Source organism: Strix aluco, chromosome 2 (genome assembly GCF_031877795.1).
Source record: "Strix aluco isolate bStrAlu1 chromosome 2, bStrAlu1.hap1, whole genome shotgun sequence".
Classification (NCBI taxonomy): Eukaryota; Metazoa; Chordata; class Aves; order Strigiformes; family Strigidae; genus Strix; species Strix aluco.
The window spans coordinates 67,151,697-67,178,522 of NC_133932.1; the positions used below are offsets into that span (position 1 = coordinate 67,151,697).

General features: G+C 41.1%; 1 protein-coding gene across 1 annotated transcript in view; it reads left to right on the forward strand.

The window, feature by feature from the left end:
* The window catches only part of SLC9A4 (solute carrier family 9 member A4), a 37,761-nt gene that overhangs the window by 2,188 nt on the left and 8,747 nt on the right, over nt 1-26,826 (forward strand). Inside the window, exons 2-8 of the mRNA XM_074815130.1 lie at nt 1,352-1,815; nt 8,409-8,668; nt 11,784-12,001; nt 16,593-16,795; nt 17,910-17,996; nt 19,326-19,396; nt 21,705-21,866. Coding sequence (XP_074671231.1) covers nt 1,352-1,815; nt 8,409-8,668; nt 11,784-12,001; nt 16,593-16,795; nt 17,910-17,996; nt 19,326-19,396; nt 21,705-21,866 — 1,465 coding nt within the window. The remainder of the gene's footprint in view (nt 1-1,351; nt 1,816-8,408; nt 8,669-11,783; nt 12,002-16,592; nt 16,796-17,909; nt 17,997-19,325; nt 19,397-21,704; nt 21,867-26,826) is intronic.

Consider the following 26,826-nt stretch of genomic DNA (forward strand, 5'->3'; position numbering starts at 1 on the left):
CTAGTAGAGGCACCTCTCATTCACAATATGATTACACAGTTCTTGGTATAGTGACTAGATGAGCCTTTGTTAGATATTATCTTAGTATTGGTATCATTATTCGTGTCAAATGGTATGAACCCAGTTGCAGTAGCAGTGTATCAAGGTGGGCAGGACAAGATTCCCACTCACAACTTTTATATGGTAAGTGTGGCCCTTTCTCTGGAAAACAGTTTGGCTACATCTATGCTTGTAAACTAAAAAGCACGCTGTCAGGAAGCTGTGTCTGACTGTCCATACCATACCAGTGCTGATGTGCTCCCTGGCTCTGGCCCATGTTGACAAGCCGTCTTCTCCCAGGCAGTGCCTGGGCAGACTGTGGGCCAGGATCTGTTCCCACATGCAGTTTGGATGTCACCACTTCTTGCTGAGGCAGGGATTTGAATTTGGCTGTATGGATGCAAGCTGAACCTTTCTGCTTGGAAAAGTCTTTGGACTGCTTAATTTGCTAGTGTAGACTCAGCCTTTACTCTAGTGAGTAAAAAAAAAATCCCTTAGGACGCGTTCTTTTCTCAGATATTTGATGGCTGCTGGTAGTCCTTCCAACTCTGCTGAAATCACTGGTTTTGTTTCAGTAAACTACTGCATACGGTTCTTTACAAAATATTGTTTACCTTATGTAGGAACAGTACTTTTCCCAGAAAAGCAAGTTTAATCAGCTTGTACAAAACCTTATGTTACTGTGGCTTGATTTCTGATGCTTTGGATATTTTGTTGTTCATGACTACACAGACCTTCTGTCTGTGGATCACCTGGAGTCCATGCAATGCTGGAAGTGGACAGAGCTGAGCAGACTGTGGCATCTGAGCTGCTCCATGCTCCCTTGGGGGTCTCCAGGTTCCTGGTTGGCCCAAATCCAGCGGGAGCTCTCCAGCCAGGGACCCTCCTCAGCATTTGAAGCCAGGGATAGGGGTCTCTTAGATGGAGGGACAATACTGTGCCTCCGAGGTTTGGCAGTAACTGTTGGGCAGCAAGGATTCTTAAAGAATATTTTCTTTCCAAATTGTGGAGTACCGTTTCAAAGAGGTTTCTGCATTCTTTGAAGTGGAGCTTAGACTCAGGCACACTTGCTCAGAAATTGAGAGCTGGGAGTGGAAAGAGAAGAGATTCATGACCAAACTCTTCCCCTGCTTTAAGAGATACAAGTCTGGGAATGTTTAATTTTGAAGGGAACAGTACTGCCTGTTTTTATATTCGTAATCCTAAGAGCAAAACCTGGCTGTCTGAAGACAAAGTATTCAAAGGCAGACAAAACATCTGTCTGACATCAGGTTAATTTAAACTTGAATAATACCCTAATGTTTTATTCAAGGTTTCCATCTCTATCACCGATTACCAAGACTCATGCCTGAAAGCTGCATCCTGATTGCCATTGGAGCGCTAGTAGGAGCAATCATCTTTGCCTCTGATCACAAATCTCCACCGGTGATGAACACAAGTATTTACTTTTTGTATCTCCTTCCACCCATTGTCTTGGAGGAGGGTTATTTCATGCCAACTCGACCATTTTTTGAAAACTTTGGGTCCATCCTGTGGTGGTCTGTGCTGGGATCTCTGCTAAACTCCTTTGCGATTGGCCTCTCCCTCTACGGAGTCTGCCAGATTGAAGCCTTTGGCCTGACAGACCTGAACCTGCTGCAGAACCTGCTCTTTGGCAGCATGATTTCAGCCGTGGATCCTGTGGCAGCTCTGGTAGTTTTTGAAGAAGCCTCTGTTAATGAGCAGCTTTACATGATGATCTTCGGAGAGTCATTGCTAAATGATGGCATAACTGTGGTGAGTTTCTTTCTACTCCTTGTCTTCCCCTCTTTGGGCTCTTGTGACTTGTAGGGTTATTTGGCACAGGACAAGAGCAGCACTAGGGACATCCTAGATACTTTATTTATTTTATGGATACTGCACTCCATTACGCACAAGCAATTTTAATGTATGTAAAGATTACATCTTATATTAACTTCTTCAAAACCAAATTGTTTCAGAGCTGCTGGAAGAGGGAAGCATACACATACACATTAGACATCACATCTTGGTCTTCCTTTCACTGAAGTGAATGGAAAAGCTACAGCTGATTCTTCTGGTAGGATCAGTGTGAGACCTAAGAATGTTCTTGACATTGTGCAAGCAAATAAACAGAAAATTTGTACTGCTTAAAGACTGAAAGCAGCAGGGATACCAATACAGGAGACCCTGCCTTGTCACATGCCTTAGAGAGAGCCAGCCAGATGTGGAAAATCTCTGGAGGTGGCACTCCTTCCTCCAGCCCCTTCTAGGAAGTTCCCCAGAGACCTTAGACAGGAATTCCAAAAGCCACTAATAATTTTGCATAACTCTGTTTCTATCAGTAAAATAATTGACACCTGACAAATGTTCACCTTTCTTGGCTGTCTTATCTCAAGTGTCCAGAAACAATGCTTCTGGAATAAGAGAGATTTTGTTGGGTTTTTTTGTTTTTTAAATGAGAAGAAGTGTTTTAACAGAGCTCCTTTTGCTAATTCTTTTCCCTTTTCCTCATTAGTTCTACTAAAACTTGGAGCAACCTGAAATTCTAGCTGTAAACCACAATTGAAAAAATCACTTAGAACACACATGTTTTTCAAGAAGAAATTTCAAGCAGGAAATTCATTGCTCAGAAACCAACAGGACTGCTCACGTGCTGCAAGTTAACTGCAGGTTAAGGAGTTTTGCTAGATAAGATCTTTACAGAATTTAAATCACAAGAATCTAAACCACATAAAACTATTCAAATACTGTTATACAGGAGGTACAGCACAACTTGGACTTGTAAAATCTGTACAGAGTTCATTGCTGAAAGGCTTCATGGGAGAAGTGCAGTTTATGAGTAATGTGAAAGGGAAAAGAAATGAAGTAATTTCTTGCTGCCACAACCTATTGATCGTAAATCCTTCCTCTTCGTGAATCAGATGTAGGGCTGATGTAGAACTAAGGGACGAATGTTACTTTAAATGCAAACTGCTTAACTGTTATGGTTGTAATGAAAAAATCCCCAATGTATCTATCATTTCCACTTATCTTTTTGGTTCTTCAAGTGCAGACCTCAAAAAAGTAATACTGCTTCCTCATTCTGGAAGAGCTTGTTTCATCCTTTTCGTGACTGGCTCTCTACCTTCCCTCCCCTTTGTTTCCAGCTGTTATTTATGATGTGTGTCCAACTCACGATGGTATTTACATGAGCTTTCAGCCAGAATCCTGTTACAGCATAAATGTGTAGTGACAGAAAGCCTTTAAAAACAGTGGTATTTAGGCATTCCTCAGCAGCACTAGGTGTGTTAGCAAGAGAGATGAAAGGGCTATACATGGGGAGTGCTGGCTATGCCGCTGTGAGTTCCCTTTGCCCCATGCACCCTCATCTGTGAGGCTTTTCTCATAGCAGCTATGTTGTAATCAGTTTCTCAGGTCCTGCTGATGCATCTCTGCATCACTCACCTCTCATCCATTTTTTGGGCATTTAAGTTTTCAGAATCTCTATCTGGCTTCATGTTTGAGAAGATTGAAGTATTTCTCACCTGGATGGGGCCCAATAGATGGCTTTCTCCTCTCCGATACCCCACTTGCTTTTTAAAAGGCTTTAAAACTGTTTATCTCAGGTGTCTTATCTTACCATTTCCTCCCAGTTTCTCTCTTAACAGTTTCCTTTGAGTTAACTCTATGTGTTTAAAAAGATAATATCACTAAGATATATTAAGCATACGTATTTTTGATTGTTTAAATACAAATATCCCCTGGTTCTCTCCAGTCAGCTTATCAGCTTGAACATTTTTTCCCCCAGCAGGAAACACTGGTATGAATTTTGCAGAACTTCTGTATTGCATTTTAGGCAACACTAACTCCCTCTCCTATATTTAGCTCAATATCTTGGTATAAAACATTCACAAAATAACAGACTGTGGAATTAGAATGATGATTTAGGAGTTATGCCTTTGACCTAAGGGACCGGGACAAAAGTAGATAATTTACTCTTTCTACCTACTTCCCATTCTCCCCAGTAGGACCATGTCCATGGATGAAACAAGAAGGTTCCAGGTCCTGTTAACTGCTTCTTTTCCCAGTTGCTTCTGAGCAGACTGTTAGCATCAGAATAACGCAGACAGCAACAGGACTGGCCCTAGCATGTATCACACATTAAAGGAGTTTCAAAGCCCTGTTCAAAACAGTGATGTTGGTAAATCCAGTGTATTTTTCATTCAAACCTGAACACAGGTGGAGGACCCAGATTCTGCTGCAAAGTGTTTCAGGCACCTGAAACTCCTCTCCCGCATACAGACAGACCATTTCTGTCTCAGCAGGAGCTAAGCACCTGTGTGCATCAGGAAACAGAATATTCCCCTGACTACTTCATCTCTGAAGCTTGATTTTAGAAACACTAAGAACACCTGTACATTATGCTGTACTCAAAATGAAGCGGCAGTGACTATTTTCTCTAACGGTGCCCTCTCTTCTTTGTATGCAGTAGCAGAGTAGTTAAAGAAATCTACCGTATAATGGAGATCCAAGTAAAATTAATTTCTTTATTTAAGGGGATCTGATGTTGCTGAGAAAGGCTTTGACCACTGGGCTGTATGGATGTTAGGAAGGAGGATGGAGATATTCTCTGCTCCTGCTGTTCAAGCTGACCCACTGAGTTTAGAGTAAAATTAAATGGATGTGGTCAGAAAGAGTTACCAGGGTGGAAAGAAAGAGTTATCAAGGCTGCCTGTGTTGGTGGTTAAGGCAGTCACTTGAAAATCTTTTTTCTAATGCTTCTGATGTGTATGGTATGTGCAATGTTTGTATGACATAGACAGCTGAAGCAGGGATCGGTCCCAGGGGAGGTCCCCTGTGGGCGACTGTGTCACAGTCTTTTCCTCTCCCTGGCTCTAACAGACACCCAGTGGTACACCACTACACAGTAGTGTCCTCTCCAAAAAACCCAAAGCATGACATGCTCAGAGTTGTTAAATGAGGCCATCCATCCCTTCTTTTTTAGTGAACAAAGGCATCCTAAGCTGATTTAGGCTTTTCTACCATATAAAGAATTATAGTAGTCCATTTACTGGCATAAACACTGCAATGTAACTTAGCTGAGCAGCAGTTACATGGAGCCTTGTATGACGCAGTGCAGGATGTTGTACAGAACAGTTTACTCCCACAAAGTACATTGCAAAAAAATTGATATTATGTCATATTTCCATAATTTCTATTTTAATGCCAATCCAGTATATACCAGACACTTTAGGAAGTCAGAAAAGAGATAAAAACTTATGAAGCCATTTGCTGAGGATGATTTGCTTTATTCATAAGTCAGCATAGATTCATGCCTTGGTATCATTTATAAAGAATCACAAGTCTTAGGAAGAGGTTGAAGTCTGCAAGAAAGTGGGAACAGAGAGAAAACAGGCTTTGTAATTAAAAGCTATATAGTAGGTACAGTAAGGTTTACTTACTGTGGAGACATGAACCCTCTTTTCCTTATCTGCCACATTTCATACATAGTCATCAGGAAAAAGCATCTCTGGGTGTCTTTTCACATAAAACATTTTGTTGTCTGTCCCCCAGAAGTATTAGCAATGAGCCTCCTGGAGAACAGGCTGCGTGACAGCTCAAGGTCGTATGTTCCTAGCAGCAATTTAAGATTAGATAGTAGCTGGGGAATAATTATTATCCTAATGAGCTTGACTCTTCTACCTGCAAATATCTGCTTTAATCTTCTTAATAGCCTTCTGGATTTAACTATATGAAGAAGAAAGACCAAAGAAAACCAGATAAGACAAAAGATTTTGGTCCGTTTTGCACTAATGCTTTGGTGCAACAGCTTTGGAGAGCTGGTGTCTTTAGATGTTCCCCAAATTCTCTTGAAAACTGAAAGGTGACTTTCATGTGTTACACACTCCCTGTAAACAAATTTGACAGGACTTAATGTTAACTGACTCTCAGCAACCTCTAAGACCTTTTTATTACTACACCACTCATCACTGTGTAAACCTTCTATTAGTTTCTAAAAGATGGATGAAAGTGGAATATACTGAAGATTTTTCATCACAAATTTCTGTAGAAAATAAATTATTGATAATGTAAGTATGGTAAATTTATCTGCTCTAAAATAAATTATCTTTACAGACCAAATTATGGAACAATGTAGCAAATTCAGTCTTTCTTCTAATCTGACATTGTTTTCTTTTTATTTTTGTAATTTCAAGCTTTCTAGTCAAAATATATGTGTGAAGGGTCTTTAGGCCAGTTACAGTGCCACAGCTTTTGGTTCCCACTTTGAGACTGACAGAGAGTTCTTGGGAAGGAGATTAGGTGGCATCAACCCCAAAACATGTGGGGATAGACAGGCTGTATTTAGCTAGAGACATTATGACACTGAGGCTACCATTTTCCCTTCCCTTCCCTTCCCTTCCCTTCCCTTCCCTTCCCTTCCCTTCCCTTCCCTTCCCTTCCCTTCCCTTCCCTTCCCTTCCCTTCCCTTCCCTTCCCTTCCCTTCCCTTCCCTTCCCTTCCCTTCCCTTCCCTTCCCTTCCCTTCCCTTCCCTTCCCTTCCCTTCCCTTCCCTTCCCTTCCCTTCCCTTCCCTTCCCTTCCCTTCCCTTCCCTTCCCTTCCCTTCCCTTCCCTTCCCTTCCCTTCCCTTCCCTTCCCTTCCCTTCCCTTCCCTTCCCTTCCCTTCCCTTCCCTTCCCTTCCCTTCCCTTCCCTTCCCTTCCCTTCCCTTCCCTTCCCTTCCCTTCCCTTCCCTTCCCTTCCCTTCCCTTCCCTGAATCACAGAATCATCTAGGTTGGAAAAGACCTTGAAGATCATCCAGTCCAACCATTAACCTAACACTGACAGTTCCCAACTACACCATATCCTTCAGTGCTATGTCAACCCAACTCTTAAACACCTCCAGGGATGGGGACTCCACCACCTCCCTGGGCAGCCCATTCCAACACCTAACAACCTGGTCTGTAAAAAAATACTTCCTAATATCCAGTCTAAACCTTTCCTGGTGCAACTTGAGGCCATTCCCTCTTGTCCTATCGCTTGTTAGTTCATTAAAGAGACTCATCCCCAGCTCTCTGCAACCTCCTTTCAGGTAGTTGTAGAGGGCGATGAGGTCTCCCCTCAGCCTCCTCTTCTCCAGACTAAACACCCCCAGTTCCCTCAGCCGCTCCTCGTACGACATGTGCTCCAGACCCTTCACCAGCTTCGTTGCCCTTCTCTGGACGCTCTCAAGTAATTCAATGTCCTTTTTGTAGTGAGGGGCCCAAAACTGAACACAGTAATCGAGGTGCAGCCTCACCAGTGCCAAGTACAGGGGTAAGATCACTTCCCTGTCCCTGCTGGCCACGCTATTTCTGATACAAGCCAGGATGCCATTGGCCTTCTTGGCCACCTGGGCACACTGCTGGCTCATGTTCAGCCGGCTGTCAATCAACACCCCCAGGTCCCTCTCTGACTGGCAGCTCTCCAGCCACTCCTCCCCAAGCCTGTAGCACTGCTGGGGGTTGTTGTGGCCAAAGTGCAGAACCCGGCACTTGGCCTTATTGAAACTCATACAGTTGGCCTGTTAGGGACTATTATGATTGCTTCAAACACAAGTGTAGTGAAGACAGGGTGGAGTGTCTTTGCATTAGAATCAGGGGGAAGGCCAACAGGGCAGATGTTGTACTGGGAGTCTATTATAGGCCACCCAACTAGGACAGAGAGGTACATTAAAGATTCTATAGGCACTTAGGAGAAATCTCACAATCGCTTGCCCTTGTTCTTGTGGGAGACTTTAATTTCCCTTCCCCTTCCCCTTTCTGTCCCTTCCCTCTCCTACTTCCTTTCCCATTGCCAGTGATATTTCATGTTTTTTTATGTATCAAGTACTATTGAAAAACATTTAACATTCCAGAGTCCACCTAATAAAGTGTGTCCAGTCTACTGATCATACATACAACCTAAGTGTGATTTAACTCAAAAATGCGATTTTTAGTGGCTGCCCTGTCCCATCCTGAGTTAGAAAGAGAATGTGGAGGGGAGAGCCTAGGGTTGGTAAGGTACCCAGATGGGCTTTCAACATCTGCTACAGAGACCAATAATTAAGTTTACCTTCAGAAAAAAAAAAGCATGAGCATTTTTCAGTTATTTCAATTGCATTTGATCCCCCAGAATTTTAGTCTTATTACACAACTATCTACCCTGTTTTTTTTTTTTTGCTATCTTTCGGGACACTTAACAGACCCTTAATTCTGAGACTTGTTAAGAACCAGCTGAGATTTCAACTGTTACTTTGCTGATCTGTCTAAAGCAATTTCAGGCATATATATACCCCCCCCCCCAATGAAATGAGTAGACCTTCCAGGTTCAGAAAGACACTTGACTGCTGTCTCCTTATTTTCACACATAGGTTTTATATAACATCTTCATCGCCTTCACCCAGATGCACAGGTATGAAGAAATTGAATCCATCGATGTCTTTGCTGGCTTTGCTCGCTTCTTCGTCGTGGGGCTGGGTGGCGTATTGTTTGGCATCGTCTTTGGATTTGTTTCGGCGTTCATGACTCGATTCACCCACAACGTTTCTGCTATTGAACCCTTGCTGGTCTTCATGTTCAGCTACCTGTCATACTTGTCTGCTGAAACCCTTTACATTTCCGGCATTTTGGCGTGAGTATCCCTTATGGCTTTTTGGATGCACTCTCAAGGGAAGTGGCATTGTTTTGAGGAGGTAGTTTGCTTAAGGTTGGTACAATACAGGCATTTTCAGTCTCTGGCCTCTGACTGCAGTCTCTGCAGTGGACAGCTTCTAAGGGACCTGTAAAATGCAATGGTAACTAGGAAAAGCAAACTCACAGTTAGCATAGGCATAGAAGTACTACTGAGGAGTGCATATCTGCTTTGAAATCTTTTTAGATTTTTGCCCATTGAAAAAAATCAAGCTGTGCGTAAAATGACTAGTGCTGCCACCATCTGGCTGCTACCTCTGATAAGATCAGCAGAATGAGAGAATGATTTGATAATAAATCAGTGTATCTGTATTTATTTCTAAGCAGCATCACCATCAGATTATAAGAGAGATGAAAAGTAACAAGTATGGAAAACATAATAAAGAATGTCTTGAGTTCTTGCTTTTGTATACAGCTGTGAACATCAGTTCTAACACAATTTATTGGAATTACATTACATTTGAACAGCATCACTGGAACCAAAACTGGGCAAAATCAGACAAGTGAGAACATCAAGGACATATGCATACATATACTCATGTGTATGAATATTGACATTTGTATTTTGATGTGATCAGGACTGCCTGATATTGCTGTAATATTGGGGACTGCTTCCTTAAAGTGCTGTGATGGCACGGGTGCCCAGTGCAGAGAGAAAGCTGGCAGGTCTATCAGCCGCAGTAAATGTGGAGAGAGTGAGTATTGTGGGAATAGGGATGAAAGGGAGAGACTTTACAATAAAACTACTGGTAGATGAATTTCAAAGATACTACACCAAACAGCCTCTCAGCAGGGTAGAGTGTAAAGAAATGGGAACCTGATGGTGGTAAATGCTCCAGCTAGTGCTGCTGGCTGCTGCGGGCTCAGTGCCCAGCTGGTGGGTGGTAGCAGCCTTGCATGGCCTCCGTTGGCTCTGAGCTTGCATGCTGGGTCTTGTGGGCCCTGGTGCTCCAGAAGGGAGTTCTCTTTATTGAGGACAAACCAGTTTAAACTCCACAAAAACAAGCTTGTGGCTGTTATGTCCACACAGGTGCATTTACCTTCACTTGTCAAACCCTGATTTCATAGAATCATAGAATGATAGAATAGTTTGGGTTGGAAGGGGCATTTAAAGGTCACCTAGTCCAACTCCCCTGCATTAAGTAGGAACATCTTCAACTAGGCCAGGTTGCTCAGATCCCTGTTCAGCCTGACCTGGAATGTTTCCAGGGATGGGGCATTTACAACCACTCTGGACAACCTGTTCCAGTATTTCACCACCCTCATTGTAAAAAATTTATTCCTTATATCTACTCTAAATCTACTCTCTTCTAGTTTAAAACCTTTAGCCCTTGTCCTATTGCAACAGGTGCTACTAAAAGTTTTGTCCCCATCTTTCTTATAAGCCCCCTTTAAGTATTGAAAGGCCGCAATGAGGTCTCCCCAAAGCCTTCTCTTGCCCGGACTGAACAACCCCAATTTGTTCAGCTTCAGAGCAGAACTGGCTTTGTAAAAAAACACCTTTGCAGGATGGCCCCAAGGAAGCAATATTTCAATATTTAACCATACTAAATAAGTAGTTAGACAGGAGATATGTTTTTCTGAGCAATTAGACAAAGCAGGTGAGTCTTGTACTATGTTTTGCATATCCAACACATTTGCTGTGATTGAGGTGACTGGAGACTGTAGTTGAGCAGGGTTAGATCTACTATGTAGTGAGCACTAATACCATATGGACATTTTCCTACCTGCATTGCCCAAAATACTGCTTCCCTGCCTATTCATTACACCAGACTACATAGCTCTTTATTTCTTTTGCTTCTTATTTTCATTGCAGTGCTAAAATTATTAGTAATAAAAGAATGTTAATGTAATTGGGATTTATTATTCTTACTGCTTCATTAAGGAAATTATTGCTTGTCTTAAGGATGGGAACTTATTGTAACCTTTCTGAATTATTGAGGAATTCATTCATTTTTCACTTGGATCATGAAAAGTCTATTATGCATGTGTCTCTGAAAGTCAACAGTATTAAACATTAATGCCTAATGGCCTTGTCTTAGAGTGTCCTTGGACCTGCTAAATATCTCAGCTCCACCAGAATACCCTTGAGATTTCTTCAGGGGAAATTAAATGAGCAGAAACTAGATGAAGGGTTATTTAATGGACAGTCAGCATTCTCTGAATTCACAAGTTTGGAAAAATATCATCACAAGAAGCCCCCAAAGACTAAAATAATATCAGTAGAAACTAGATAAATGATGGAATATGTTACTAGCATAGCACTCTATCTATTACCTATGGCTATGGAAAATGAAGGGGGCAAGAGAAAACCCCCTTCAGTAGACTACTGCTCTATGTGATTGTTACCAGTATCTGTGCTGGGTGGCAGCTGATGCCTCCAAAACAGGCTCTAGTCTTCACAAACTGCGAAGAGGTGGAAAACATCCCTTTGCTTCCTTTGGCACATTCGTTACCACCTGGGTGACTAAAATGGGGGAAGGACACCTTTGTAAGGTAACTGAATTTCCCCCTGCTGTACAGCAATGGGCTGCTGTGGGTGGAGAGTCACTGAAGCTTACCCTGGCCCTGTGATCTGACAGCCAGCTGTCAGGGTCCTGCCAGGAGCTTTGGCCCTGGCATAGGACTACCACCATGTCCTCCCACCACCACCTCAAAGGAGAAGATCACTAAGAGGAAGATTATGTCCCTCTAACTGATCTGTCTGTAGGCTGGTACAAAACCGACTTGCCCTTTGTTTTTGGTGTTTGGTGGCTGTGTGTTAGGCATTGAAGATAAAACGGACTTTGAACTGGAATGTGATACCTTCACTTCCTCATCAGGAAAGCTGACTGGCTTGCTTCCTTTTTCCTGTATGCAAAATGGATTTCTAAAGCTGAATGAAAATGCTCTTCTATCTAATGAAGTAGCTAATGTTATTGAAGAAATAAAATGCTTTTCGATATTAGGAAGGTCACAGGCTGGTGATGGAAAGTGCAGGTAATAAAGGCTGAGTTTGTTCTTAAACAAAAAGAAAACCAGATTGTGGCTGATCTCTAATGTTTTGCCTGGTGCAGGATGACAGCATGTGCAGTGACGATGAAAAAATACGTGGAGGAGAATGTTTCCCAGAATTCCTATACCACAATAAAATATTTCATGAAGATGCTGAGCAGCGTCAGTGAGACTCTGATTTTCATGTTCATGGGAGTGTCTACAGTGGGGAAAAACCATGAGTGGAACTGGGCCTTCATTTGCTTCACTCTGCTCTTCTGCCTTGTTTGGCGGACACTGAGTAAGTTAGCTTTTGGGGGCAACTTGCTCTCCATCTCTGAGAGAAACCCTTTGGTGCAAAGGTATGTTAGAAAAGTCTGTGCAGACTGGTATAACCGGTTTAATAATTAATTTACTAGGGTCATTTTACTGACAAGTTAATTTCACAAATGTAGACATGGAGAAAAAGGGGGAAAAAACCTCCAAACAAATCTGAATACCAGTCTCCAAGCACAGACTTCATGATTAGGTGAGAATGGAATATCTTAAGCAAAATTAAAATATTACCGTGATTACGCCTATATAGATGCTGATATCTTAGTTAACTATATGCCCTTGGGTAAGTGGGCTTCATAACAATTTCATTGCACAGTGTAATTAACTAATTAGATAATGTACATTACCACACTGCTGGTGCTATAACACTACGGGTCCTGGGCCAGGAGTGCCAGAGGCATTGAAAAAGAGGAAAAGTGAAAATTAGCACTGAGAGATAACTGAACAGGGACTCTATTTCCTTCCTTATGCCACATCTAGGCCAACCACACTATGCTACTGCTCCTCACAAGTCAACTGTGAAATTTTAAAATGCTAGCAAAGAATGCCTGTTTGGAGTTACTCCATTTCTACACACAGTATCTCCCCATTCCTGAAAAGGTCTCCTACTCTCTAATTTGCAAGACTGGGATTCCTCCAGCATGGGTAGGGCAGTTTATAGATGATGTCACACAAGCTGTGGGACACAATTTCTCATCTTCTCCTGATGTCCAGGATGGGTTGAAAGTAATGTTGAAAAAGGAGAGGCAATAAGAAGACTGGTAGTTTTTCTGGAGGTGGTAGCAGTCCTGGCACTGACTTCTTGTATAAACTGCTCTTGTGCCTGTTAGTCAATTTACAGCAACTATGGAAGTGGAGAGGCAAAGAATTGCCATCTTCTCCCTCATCTACTAGTACCGTCCAGCCAAACACTCTAAGAAAGAATGACCTACTGGGTCAGACCAACCCTCTAGTGGTGTCTTCAAAGGACCCTCCAGAAATGCTAATTAGGGAAGGCTTGAAAGACTGGCCACTTTCTGAGCTTTGCTCATCTCCTTCAGCATATACAGTAACTGTGTTTGGGATGGGAGAGGGAATTGCTCCTTGTCCACACTATATAGGGGTCTGTGTTGGTCCTGTTGCCCGTGAATTATGCCATCCTTTTTTTGAACTTGAATACTCTATTCGGCATCAGGTTAAGTTACAACTGCTGCAACAGAAAGCAAACGCATTTACTCCTAGAGAGGTGATGAATTATGGAACACACCCAATATGAGTGAACAATGCTTTTGTAATGAAAAATGTTTTGGAAGTACTACACACGAGAGGGCCAAAAATACAATTATGCAGGCAACTTTATTTCTGACATTTTTAAACTTCTGAGTACCTGAATTGGTCATCTTAATAACATTCTTTTTGTTTTTCAGTAGGATTTTTCAGAGTAATTTATATTTTTAAAGAAAATGAGAAATCCAAATATTCCATCAGGTGGCCTTGGAGGAGATCCTCTGAGCACTGAAATTCAGGCACCTACCTTGGCTATCTAAGTTAGTAGGTTAGATTCCTCATGCTTCATTTACAATCAAAGGAGGCTTCTCTGGAGCATCCTGTGGGGCAGAAATCTACATTGGCACCTGCCACCACCTCTTCCAGCCTTCAGACCTTGACTATATTCCCTTTACATAAAGAGCCCAGGCTTGAACTCTAGGCATTGGCCCTGCATCATCTGCTGTAGTATTGAAGAGGAACAAGACCTGTCATGTGATTCATGAGGGCCAGCTGTGCCCTGAAGGGGAAGGCAAAAAGGGATTGAGAGGAAAAGGCAAGTAATAGTTGCTAGAGACTGGTTGATGAATCAACTGGAAAATATGTTTTGTCTTCTCTACTACTTACAAAGAAGGAAGAAATGTCTGAAGATGTGAAGATTGAGGGCAGCCTTAACTGCAGTGACCATGAGACTGTGGATGCTAAGATTCTGAGAGGAGTGAGGAAGCCTACAAGCAGCAGAATTATGACCCTGGACTTCAAAGAGCAGATTTTGGCCAGTTGAAGTGGTTGATAATGTGGGAAGGGAATTGGCTGGACCGCTGGGTTCAAAATTCTGGTCTAGCTGGTGGCTAATGGCATCCCTCAGGGCACAGCACAGGGATCAGTATTGTTTTAATGTCTTCATTAATGACCTGGAGGATGGAATGGAGTGCACACTGAGCAAGTTTGTGGTTGACACCAAATTGCAGGGAGCAGTCAATATTCTGGATGGCTTCCTTCCATTTAAAGGGACTTGGACAGGCTGGAGAACTGGGCTGACTGAAAGCTCATGAAGTTCAAGAAGAACACATGCAAGGACTTACATGTGTGTTGAAATAACTCCATGAACCAGTACAGGCTTGGAATCTATTAAGCAGCTCTATAGAAAAGAACCTAGCCCGGTAGACAACAGGTTGAGCACAAACCAGAACTATGTCCTGGTGACAAAGAAGGCCAACTGTGTCCTGGGCTACATTAGCAAGTGTGCAGCCAGCAGGTCCAGCAAAGTGTTTCTTCCCCTTTCTTCAGCACTGGTGGAAGTGTGTGCTGTCTCCAGAGTGCTGTCTCCAATTCTGAGCTCCCCAGTATAGGAAGGCCATGGAGGTTATGGATCAAGTGCAATAGAGGCCACCAGCCTGGTCAGAGGCTAAAGCACTGCATATACAAGGAGAGTCTGAGAATGTTGGGTCTATGTGGCCTGGGGAAGATACAGCACAGGAGAGACCTTATAATTTTCTACAAGTATCTGATCAGAGGAGAGAGAGAAGATGGAGCCGGACACTTCTCAGAGGTGCACAGCAATAGGACAAGAGGCAAGAGACACAAACTGGAACACGGGAAATTCTGCTTAGACAGAAGGAACCCATTTGTTAACATGAGTGTGATCCAATATTTTAACAGTGGCCCAGCTCTTCATTCTTAAAGGTATTCCCAGACTTGACTGGAGCTTTGAGCAACCTGACCCAATTAGCTCTGCTTTGAGTAGGGGCTTGGCCTAGATGACCTCCAAAGGTCCCTTCCAGCCTACAGTACTCTGAGTCTAACATTTGGGACCACGTGAGTGTTGGCATCAAACATCTGAGATTAAGGTGCTATTTCTTAAATCTCTCAGGTGGCTTATCTCTCAGTCAAAAAGAATACCAGACCAGAAGGAAGATGTTAGCTTGACCCTCAAAGCCCATACACATTTCAAGACCTTTGACCTTTTAAGCCTGGAAACCCTGGAGAAAGGCATTTAAGCAGAGGAAAAAGAGGAAAGGGGAAACCTGTGAAGGTTCACGTACATTCATCTGAACGACTCTGTTATATAGGGATGATACAAGTACTCAACAGTAGAATTGATATGATTCTTGTGGGTTGACAGCAAAAAGAAAGTAATTAAATATTTTCTTGCTAATCCTGGACCAAGCATGGTCTCTAAGTTTTTTAAGGCTTACTTTCAGAGTCTGTACCGGAATACTCTTCCAACCGAGACAGAAAAAGAGATCTCCTGATATAAAAGCTATTTTGCTGCCACATGTCCATCCTTCTCTCAGACACCAAGGGGAGTGCTAGAGCTTTCCAGAGGAAGGACAAAAGATTTTCTATTAAAGTTGTTTGCTAAAATGATTACATCATTTTCTCTGAAGCTTGAATAAAGTAAAGAAAATTGGCCTGAAGATGATAACTCACATATGCAGTTTCAGTCTGAGTAGTTGATGTCTAGCATAGTTATAAGTAGCCAAATAAGGTCTTATATAAAGTGGTATCCATCAGCCTACAAAACAGGGTACTGCCACTGGTTTTACGTATAATAATCCACTGAATTTATCAGTGACAGCTGTGTAAAATAGCACCGGTAATTATCTGCATTTGTCAGCTTTTACTTCAGTAATGTAACAGTATCCATACAAAACACAGGATACATGTTTCTTATGGAAGATGAAGAAGCTTAAGAAGAAATCAAGCAAATTGTTAAACGTAGTCTATAAAGAAAAGCTTCAGTCTTTACACAGCCACAGGCTGTCTGATTAATTTTAACTTTTATTAAAAGCAAAATTAAATTTGAGAAATAAACAGAGAATTAGAGACACAATAAACCAGAGGATTAAAAATTAAAATGCTATTACTCTTTGCCTGTCAGTGAACCTGTCCACAGGACTTGTTGGTAAAGCACTGTTCAAACACTTTGGGCAGACACCGTGCAGAAAGCAGGAAACATTGCAAGGGAAGGCACAGGAAAAACTCTCATCTAGTGGTTTGTCTTGTCTCCAGGACACTTCAGAAAAGAACTGTGTAACATAAATATAGAAAGTAAATCTTTTCCCCTAATCTCACTTCTAAACCACATAAGTGAGTTTAAATCCTGAAGCAGTTAGGAACCACAATCTTTTCTAAGAGATTATTTCACACAAATCAGATTCAGTAATTGGTCAAAGAGAAGCTACAAGAACCCAAAATTGAAAACAAAGGTCTGTCAACAGCTGCCTGACCCAAGTGGTTGTTTTGATTTAAATATTTTCTTTTTCTCCTTCCTTAATAACAGTTGTGGGTTTTTTTTCCCTTCCTAGGTGTATTTGCTCTCTTCTACATCAGTAACAAGTTTCGAACATACCCCTTCACCTTCAAAGACCAACTCATTATTTCCTACAGTGGCCTTCGAGGGGCCAGCAGCTTCTCTCTTGCATTCTTGCTTCCAGTGAATCTCTTCCCAAGAAAAAAATTGTTCATTACTGCTACTCTTGTAGTTATATATTTCACTGTGTTCATCCAAGTAAGTGTATTTAATGGATTGCTTTCATGTGCTAAAGGTGACTGAAGATTGCATTGAATTTACTCCTAAACTAGGACAATATGTCATATGTCCAGATTTAGCACTGCACTGTGTAATTAGCCTTTCAGGGCTTTTCAGGTGTTATTAAATAACTTTTTCAAAAAGTATTGAAAACTTACGCTTTCTAAAACATTCAGGGAAAAGGGTACTTTGTGTCCAAAATCTGTTCTGTTTGTTCCACATGTGCTTCCTAATGCTTCCAAAATAAGAAGCATTTTAACTTACACTTCAGCATGGAATCATTGGCTGCTAGGCGTGCATCTCAAACTGAACAGAAAATAGTATCGCTGTTTTATGAGGGATTTTGAATTTTTTACTTTTATCTTCATTACTCTTGGAGACCAAATGAGAACATTTTGAAATCCTTTGTAAAAGATTATTAAAGACAAATGATGTAAGTAATTCAGATTTGTAAGAATAGGTGTCTGGTGTTACTTTAGATGTTGGGCTATTCCACTTGGCCTACACTGCTGTACCTGGAAGAACTGGATCTTCTGGAGGTCTTGCACCCCATGTTCTATATTTTCTCATACAAATATCTCAGATACCCTAGGATGCCAATGGTGCTTGTGGTTAGGCACTTAGATTCCATCAGAATGTTTCAGAAAAAATAGTTTCTATTTCCTCTTTTTAAATGCTATTCTGTAGCAGTGCAGTAAAGAATAGGAAACAGCTGAAAATTATTTTTAAGTGAAAAAACTCCAAAATATTTAATTCTGAAAATGTTGAAGTAAGAGGTTTCAAGATTGTAAGAACCTCATGAAGATGTTTTCTTTCAACTGAGTGCTGTTTTGAAGAAGGTTAGCAATGAGTCAATTACTTTACACAGTTAAAACATGTTGATAAACACAATCTCACTTAAAAAAACCCTGATGCTTATTTTTTTTTTTAAGTTTTGGAGTTTTAATTCTCTTCTGTAGTTCTCCATACAAGTAACAGATCATTCTAGTGTCTAAGACACAGCTTTCCTTTTTAATTAAAAATAAATCCTTTTGCTTTCTTTATGTTTTTCCTAAAAGATAATTAACATTTCAACTCATTATTCCAAATGCAGGGAATCACAATTGGACCATTGGTCAGATATCTAGATGTTAAAAAGACCAATAAAAAGGAGTCCATCAATGAAGAAATTCATGTCCGAGTAAGTTTTTTATATCAGTAGCTGGGATCCTAAAAAGAAGAAGAGAAAGGGTATTCTAAAAGAGCTGGACAGAGGGAGGCATTTGGTAGCACCGGTATTCAATGGATTTGTACACTGAATGCTTTTAACAACATTTGGAGGAAATCCTAGGCATAATTTTCTAAAATATATCTCACTTGTATTCATAATGACTGTCACATTATAATATTGTATCACAACTGTCATGGTGTAGCAAGGCCCTTACTTCTTGATACTTGTGACCATGGGAGGACAGAAGTATAAAGGCAGCATTTACAAAATGTACTCGTCATCCTTCCCAGCTAGATTAGTCAGATAGCAACTTTTGTTGCCATCTTTTGACCGGTTCTAGACACACTGACACCTTAAAAGTCTTTAATCAAGTTTTATTGAACTGAAATGAGTTGAACCATTGGTCTGCAAATTTAATTTCAAGTTATTCTGAGTAATAATCTTCTTCCCTCTCAAACATTTGCTTTGGCTCTCAAATTACCATTATATAAAATAACAGAAAGCTGCTAAAACTGACTTAGCAAGACTATACAAAACATACATACATGCTTTCATTTTCACAATAGGGAATATATTTGAAATTAATAGACATATTGTGCCTTAAAATAAAGCACATGCAGAGACATTAGCAAAATTAGAGTGTCTCAACTGATGTGATTTTGAAGTGCGTTTCATTCTTACTATTCCAACTTTTACACTTAACCTTGAAATGAATTTATATTTAAAAGTACCACTTACACCAATACGTAAGAATTGGCCATTTCTCTGTCTGTTTGTATAATACTGGAAACACACAAAATATGACTGGAAATTCTGATAGTTGGTAGTAATGAATTTACCACTCTCGTGACAATTTGCATAATCCACAGAGGATTTGTTGGTCAAGATAATGATTAAGGTGTGGAGTACCTGGCCCTGTGCCCCTCTCAGGGACGTCACACATGCAGAAATGAAACTTGGTTAATAGAACCAAGAATTTAGTTTTTGGTCTCAGAAGACAAAGAGGACCAAACAATTGGACTCAGTCCTTTACTTGGGTATATATGTTGCTGGGTGATGGTGAGGTGATAGCAGACTGACAGACTTGTTGCCTCCATCAAAATATTGCCACTGCAGCCAAGCATGGGAACTGCCAGAGTGGGATATTTGCCTTGATTTTTAGAAAATTTAGACACTTTCAGAATTAAGTCAAACTCTCCAATTAAAAAAATATCAAAAACCTGTCAACAATTCCATATTTGTGGTGACATTATTTTCTCATAATGGCCACTTAAAAATTTTCCATGTTTGTTTCTCTAGTTGATGGATCACTTGAAGGCTGGTATTGAAGACATATGTGGACATTGGAGTCATTATCAGCTGAGAGATAAGTAAGCACCTCTTACTGCAGTCTACTATAATAAAATAGCCTATCTATCATGTAAAATACAATAGGTAAATAGAATAGGAAATCAATCTTGTACCCCATAAAGCTAAAATAGCATGAAAATATTGGAGACGTGTGCAATATCTCTCTTTAAAAAGTGAACTCCGGAGTAACCATTATCTCTCGGGAGTTCAGTGCTTGTATATTGCCTGCTAAATTGCTTCTGCACAAACAAGCAGAAGATAAGCCTTCTGAAAGAAAAACAGCACATGAACTCAAGCTGCAGGCATCAGCCTGTGCACATAGCTTTGGCTTAAATCTTAGATCCATGGCAGTGATTCTTTAGGTCTGGATTTAGAACAGAAGCTACATAAGGTGTCAGTGTAACAGTAAGTTTTGGTGTAAGCCTCCAGAGCAAATATGATCCCTTGTTGGTGAGTACAGATTCAATATTAGTCACCTGTCTTTACAGGTCTTTGTATTCAGTAATATTTAAAATAACAGTACTGAAGGCAATGGTTGAATTTAAATATTCTGTAGCATAAACAGATACTTTCAAGATGGTCTTCACTTAGAAATGCAGGACCTGTGCTGCAGGTCCAGAAGCAGAATGAGGTGGTTTTGTGAAGCTTTGTGGCTCTTCCAGGCACTGCTCAGAAGAGATGGCTCTGTCATTCTGAGCTTCCGTTCCCTTTACCTTTTCCCTAAGGAACCCTGTGATCATGTTGGACATCACCACAGTATGTGAAGGGAAGTGTGGGAAGACACTAATCTTCCTTTTCTGCAAACACTGCATTATGATGCCATGGGCTAAAAGCCATTAGGCTATGCCTAGACTTCTGTGCTGGAGTCCTCTGTCTCACCTCTTAGCACTGCACCCCAGTAAACCAGCTAGGAGTCTGCTGGGACATGTGGCAACACCTTTCATGACCAAGTTTGTCCCTATGGAAAGCAGGAATTAGGAGTGGGAAGAAGGCAGCTGGTTTGAACCCAGTTCTTGTCTCAACAGGGAATAAAGATGTATCTAGGGCACATACTTGGACCAAGAAGCTAAAACGTCCTCTTGTCTCTCACAGTACAGAGATAGCTTTAGGATGTCTGTTGGGACCACACCACTGCCTGTGCAGTCAATAAACTAAACAAATCTCTCTTGGAGCTGTAGTTCCATTGAAAGAGCCGCATTTCCACATATCAGTGAGAAAATGTTATTTCCTCCTATCTCACATCTACCCAACAGCTATGTAAAGGGAATTTTGTCCAAACTAGTATAAACATAGTGTTTCAGTTCAGGGACAGATTCAGACAACACACTGTATGTGAAAACATCTAATGTAAAAAGATTGCATTAAAAGGTATTCCCTAGACTTATCTTCACAACTTTAAAGACGTTTAGCAGATGTATATAAGAATTAATTACCTAAATGATGACACTCCAGGAGGCTTTCTGTTCCACAGAAAAACATAAAGAGCTCTAATCCCAGTGGAAACATCTGTGTACCTATCTCTGCTATTAATGTATAAAAAACTAGCCTTTGTTAAGAAAAAATGTACAAATTCTGTAGTGCTTTTCCTAGTATTGTGGCGCATGTTACCTTGCTGTGGTAAACTGTTCCTTTGAAAGAAACATATAAGAAGATCTGCTGTCATTCTGCTAAATGTCTGCCTGAAAGCACATACCTGATCCAAAGTGTGCACACACACATTCACATTCAAATTATGCCACACATTAGTGATATTTTACAATCTCCAGCAGGCGAGCACATAGTATTTTGTGGTCCATTCAATTTCTCTGTTATTCAGAATACAAAGAAATGTATTTTCTTTAATTGTCAGGATTCAAAATTATCAGCAACATAATGGGCCCAAACTACTGTAACTGCTGGGACATTTAGAGCCTCATTGGTGGCTGGCTGAATAGGCCAGGATTACTGTAAGAGCAGCTGCTGCTGTTATGCCCTACTAGAATACAACATTTGTACAAAAGCGTGGAGACTGGCTATATTCTTTTCTGACAAATGTGGCAGTGTTATATGCAAACACACATCCAGCCCTCTTTTTTGCTCTGATTGCGGCTTGTTTCTTTCTTTTGTCTGGTGGGCTTTGCAATCTCTGTAGACCAGTAGACCATGCCAAATGTCTCCCTAAAGGTCTCTGCTCACTAGGCCTTCAGGAGTCCACAGGTGCCTCCAATTTGGATTCAGTTTCCACCACTGAATTACATAAGTGTGCATTTGAATGAAGATCAGCTTGTACCACAGCAATAAAACCACATTTCCTTTTTTTACACTTTGATTTTAATATCTCTTTTGCAGATTTAAGAAGTTTGACAATAAGTATTTGAAGAAAATCTTAATTCGGGAACACCAGCCCAAATCCAGTATTGTGTCATTGTACAAAAAGATGGAGATAAAACTGGCCATCGAGATGGCTGAGAGTGGCATGAAAATTTCAAAATCATCCACAGCTTCTTTACAGTGAGTACTGACCTCCTGACCTTTTGCAGAGTAGGACAGGAAGGAAGGGGACAAAAATGACTAAATACCCAAGGGATTTTATGACTTCAATAGAAAGGTAAGAAAAAAGAGTTATGACAAGAGAAGTTGCTGTTTTGTGCTGACAATTTGGTGGTCATCATATTTGCACTTTGGCTCTTTGTTCACAGAGTAAAAATTAAAGTCAGGGATATTTTCCCTGTTTCTCTTCAATGATAGGCAGTTTTGAAGAGGAATCATAAGTCATGAGCAGGAGTCACTCTGACTGCTTTAAATCACAGCAGTGGTTCAAGGTGGCCATACTTGCCACTTATCTGGCCTGTGGGTTTTGCTCATCACTGCTAGGTGCTGAGAGACCTGCAGGAAAGCTTAGAGCGCAGGTCCCGACTCCATTATCCCAATCACAAATTTTTGCTGAGAGCAGATTTCCTTCTAACATTTGCAATTTTTGCTACTGCAGTTTGCAGTCCCTCAAAGTGTCTTGACATATTTTGGTACTTCCGTACCAAATTCATCCAATTAAACGTTAAGAGCAACCTTGCGAAGAAGGACTTGGGGGTGCTGGTGGATGAAAAGGTGGACGTGAGCCATCAGTGTGCACTCACAGCCCAGAAAGCCAGCTGCATCCTGGGCAGCATCAAAAGAAGTGTGGCCAGCAGGTCGAGGGAGGTGATTCTGCCCCTCTACTCCGGTCTGGTGAGACCCCACCTGGAGTACTGTGTCCAGCTCTGGAGTTCTCAGCACAGGAAAGACATGGACCTATTGGAGTGGGTCCAGAGGAGGGCCACAAAGATGATCAGAGGGATGGAACACCTCCCCTTGTGAGGACAGGCTGAGAAAACTGGGGTTGTTCAGCCTGGAGAAGGCTCTGGGGAGACCTTATAGTGGCCTTTCAATACTTAAAGGGGGCTTATAAGAAAGATGGGGACTTTTTAATAACCCCTGTTAAAATAGGACAAGGGGTAATGGTTTTAAACTAGAAGAGGGTAGATTCAGACTAGATATAAGGAAGACATTTTTTATGATGAGGGTGGTGAAACACTGGAACAGGTTGCCCAGAGAAGTTGTGGATGCCACCTCCTTGGATGTGTTTAAGGTCAGGTTGAACAGGGCTCTGAGAAACCCGATCTAGTTGAATATGTCCCTGCTCATTGCAGGGGGATTGGGCTAGATGACCTTGAAATGTCCCTTCCGGCCTAAACCATTCTGTGATTCTATGACTATGAAACAGTAATGCAACCTGGCATCACACAGACCAGGGAAGAAAACTGGGCGGATCTCCAGAGGTATCACTGAGGAAACTACCCTATAGGAGAGAAGTCTGTACAAATCTTTACTCCTGCATACTTTAACTGCTGTACATGTATTTATCCTTACCTTGAAAGCCACTGTCCAGAGTCTGGGTATTGCTAATGACACTTGCTCCCACAGATTCTCTCCTGGGCTCCTGCTGGCCACTGTTGCTGCTACTGCCTGCTCTCTGCTGCTGCATCCTTCAGCCCCCTATCCATTTTGCAGTAGCCTTTGGCAGGGCCCAGCATATTTTCTTTTTTAAATTATTATCTCAACCCATACCAGAAAGTCCAAATACCAACTGGATGTTAAATTAAAAACTTTCTTGAAACTTTGACTTAATCATGTAAAGAATCTTCTGCTTTCTTGAAACTGATGTCAGCATGCAGCATAAGACCTAGTCCTTTTCTTTCTAAATCATTCTTTGTTGAACGGATGATATTAAAAAAGATTGCGTATCTGTCAGGCTCCTTCCTGTCTGCTGTATTCCCTTAACTGTTCTGAGCCAAGAGGAAATGTGCAAGGTTGGTAGACAATCTATGGCAATCAAACCACATTTCTCTTCCTTTCTTGAGGGAAAGAGAAAATAAGACAAATTGCTCCAGTGTAGTTCAGAAATTCTCTCCTGAGCAGAGAATTTAGATTGAAAAATATTCTATAATAAACAGCTGATATGATGGACTAAATTTTGCCATCTCTACTCTGGCTGTAATTGGATTTTACTGTGCATCAACCTCTGATGCACAGGTTGTCCTACTGAGACAGCCTGTTTAAAAATGAAATATCAACTTCAGAAAACAAAATGCAGCCTGTTGCTCAGAAACATTCTGATTCTTGGAGGCTGCAAGAGTGTTCTAGGAAAATATATGTTTTCTCAGCTCTGCTCATTGATAGGTATCCACTGTTGAGCACTAGAGGAGACAGGATAGTTGGATCTTTGGTCTGAGCCAATACAGCAGTTTTTATATCTCCATTCTCTTGAGCAATTAAGCAAACCTGCTTAAGCCTAAAAGGTTTCTAAATGTGTTTGTAAATTGTTTGATTGTTATCACTGCGATAGCTTATACCTAAACTCCCTGTCTTCGGTGAGGATGCAAAAATCTGGCCACGAGCAAGTGGAGATTTGAAATAAAATTTCAATGTATGGCATGTAAAGCAACATTTGCAGTGCCAGAGCAGTGAGAAAACTGTCTCATTAGCACTTCTGATAAGTTCTGCAGCCTTTAGACACACGAGGGAAAATGCAGATCTCCATCACTGTGAATTAGCATTATCCTCAGAAATTGCATTCATGCTGGTGTGATTCCTGCAGGTGGAGTGGGTGTCCAATATGCAGTAAGTATTTCCAGTGCACACTGGAGAAATTTGCCTATGGACTGTGCAAAAAAGAATCCACATTTGAATGAAAATAGAGCATTTTGTTATGATGTTTTGAAGAATATAAGCCTTAGAAATAAGGATAGAAATGGCAAAAGCAGAGCCAAGCAGACATTATCAAAACTGTGTTTGTATGGCTGTTTTTTGAAGGAAATATGCCCATTAGAGTTGATTTGATGCTGAGCTTACTTAAGGTCAGCTTCATATTACTGCAATAATATTACCGACTTTGGTAAGAGTAAATCTTAGAATATATTGATACAGTACAGATCAGAATCAAGTGCAATGTTGTCATTTGTGGTGGTACAGTTGTTCAAGAGCTGTGCCTGATGAATGTTATTTCCTTCACGGGACAAGTGAAAATTGGTGGAGAGTTCACAAGGTTCAAAATTTTACATATAATATACAAAAAATAATCTTACAAAGTTTCTGGAAGGCATTTTATATCCTCCACATATCAACTATCTTCATGTCTAAAGAAGAAAGAGATACTGTCATGGTATTCATTACAGAGAGACAGTTTTCATAGCATATTATCATTTCAGTATTTTCTTCACAAATATACCTCCCTGTGCTGTGCTTTGTTGTAACATGCTGGAAGTTTCAATAAGAACAAAGAAACAGTTTCTATAAGGATTGCTTTATGGGTTTGGTAACATACCAAACTTGTTTGGGTTTTTTTGAAAGTTCTTTTTTAATGTACTGTTTATTGCAAAATGTAAAAGCAATCTGTTCCTTATTACAATTCCTGTGCATTGTTATCAGCTGAGTAGGTTAATATCTAATCCTATAAAAAGAATACACATTTTTTATTTATGCTCCAGAACAATACAGACTATCTTCATGCTATTTGTTCTCTTGCTATCCCAGCTCAGCTGAAACTCAGGGAACTTTATTTATTTTATTTGTCACTTTAAGAGCAAAATGATAAGCCTTTAAATTACTTAGGACTGGCCACTTCTGTGCAGGCATGTGGAGGGTGTCAGGTATGCATCTGGAAAAGTAGAGATGATCTGATGTTTTCCCAGTGGAGCTCTGCTTTCCCCTGTTTAGCTGCTTTCCCTGTTTATTCCCTGTGGAGACATTCTGTGACATGCAGACCAGAGACACAGTTATTCCCTATGATCTCAAAGCTGCTTGCATCAACTATGTCAGTTCAATTTGGTTTCAGAAATGAGCCAAGCCTGCATTTTATAGGCCACTAGATTGCCATTAGTCCCCATGGGTTGTGCCTGTGTTTGCTTTCCCAGGTGTACCTAGGGTCTCTGTGTTGTCCAAAGGGACGGCAGCTAGGGGCTGCTGACAGCAAAAAGACTGATTTCCTTGCTGTGGAAAGTAGCATACACAGGCTGTCCCACAGATGTGGGACCCAATGCAGATGCCAGACCCTGTATGGAATAAAGGTGCATTACACCTAAGCCTGGAAACTTCATGGCATCCCTAGATCCTCTCAGTGTTCTCCCTGAGAGCTGAAAGCAAGTGAAAAACCAACCGGTCAACAAGTGAACACACCCAGCTGGCCTGGAATTGGGTGGTGGTGATGGTCTTTTTTTCTCTGCTGGTAAAAACCTAGCTTTGTTGTTGTTGCTGTTGTTGAGAACTGATGAATGTCAATTAGACGTTTGTTGGGAAGGATTTATCAGGGCCGGGATAAGATTTTTGTTCGATCCAGAAATGGAGTCCTTTTCTGTCACTTTGGCTTGCCAATAGCTGAGTGGTAGACTCATGGGTCTCTCATGCCTCAAGAAGATCCTTAACCTACTGGTTACCCCAGACCTACCTCTAACACTACCCCTTAACCTATTGTCAATTTCTCTTTCTTTTTACTTCATGAAAAATTTGGCAGATCTCAGTTTTGGTCTGATGCAGAATGAAAACACATTCCTAAACCTTGAAATATATCAGGAATTAATTCCAGGGACTTTGGACCAGTGCTCACTGTCTACTTGATGGTAAGAGGCAGTAAAATATAGAATCCAGGCAGCTCGTGATGGTCCTGCAAGTCTTCAAGATCAAAGAATGATAGAATCACAGAATGGTTTAGGTTGGAAGGGACCTTAAAAGATCATCTAGTTCCAACCCCCCTGCCATGGGCAGGGACACCTTCCACTAGATCAGATTGCTTAAAGCCCCGTCCAACCTGGCCTTGAACACTGCCAGAGAGGGGGCAATGATGTTCGTATTAGATTATAACACAAAACAGTGGTAACCTTGTTAAACTAGCTGCAATTGCAAATTCCAACCTTTTCCCTATGTTTACAGCATAAGCTCA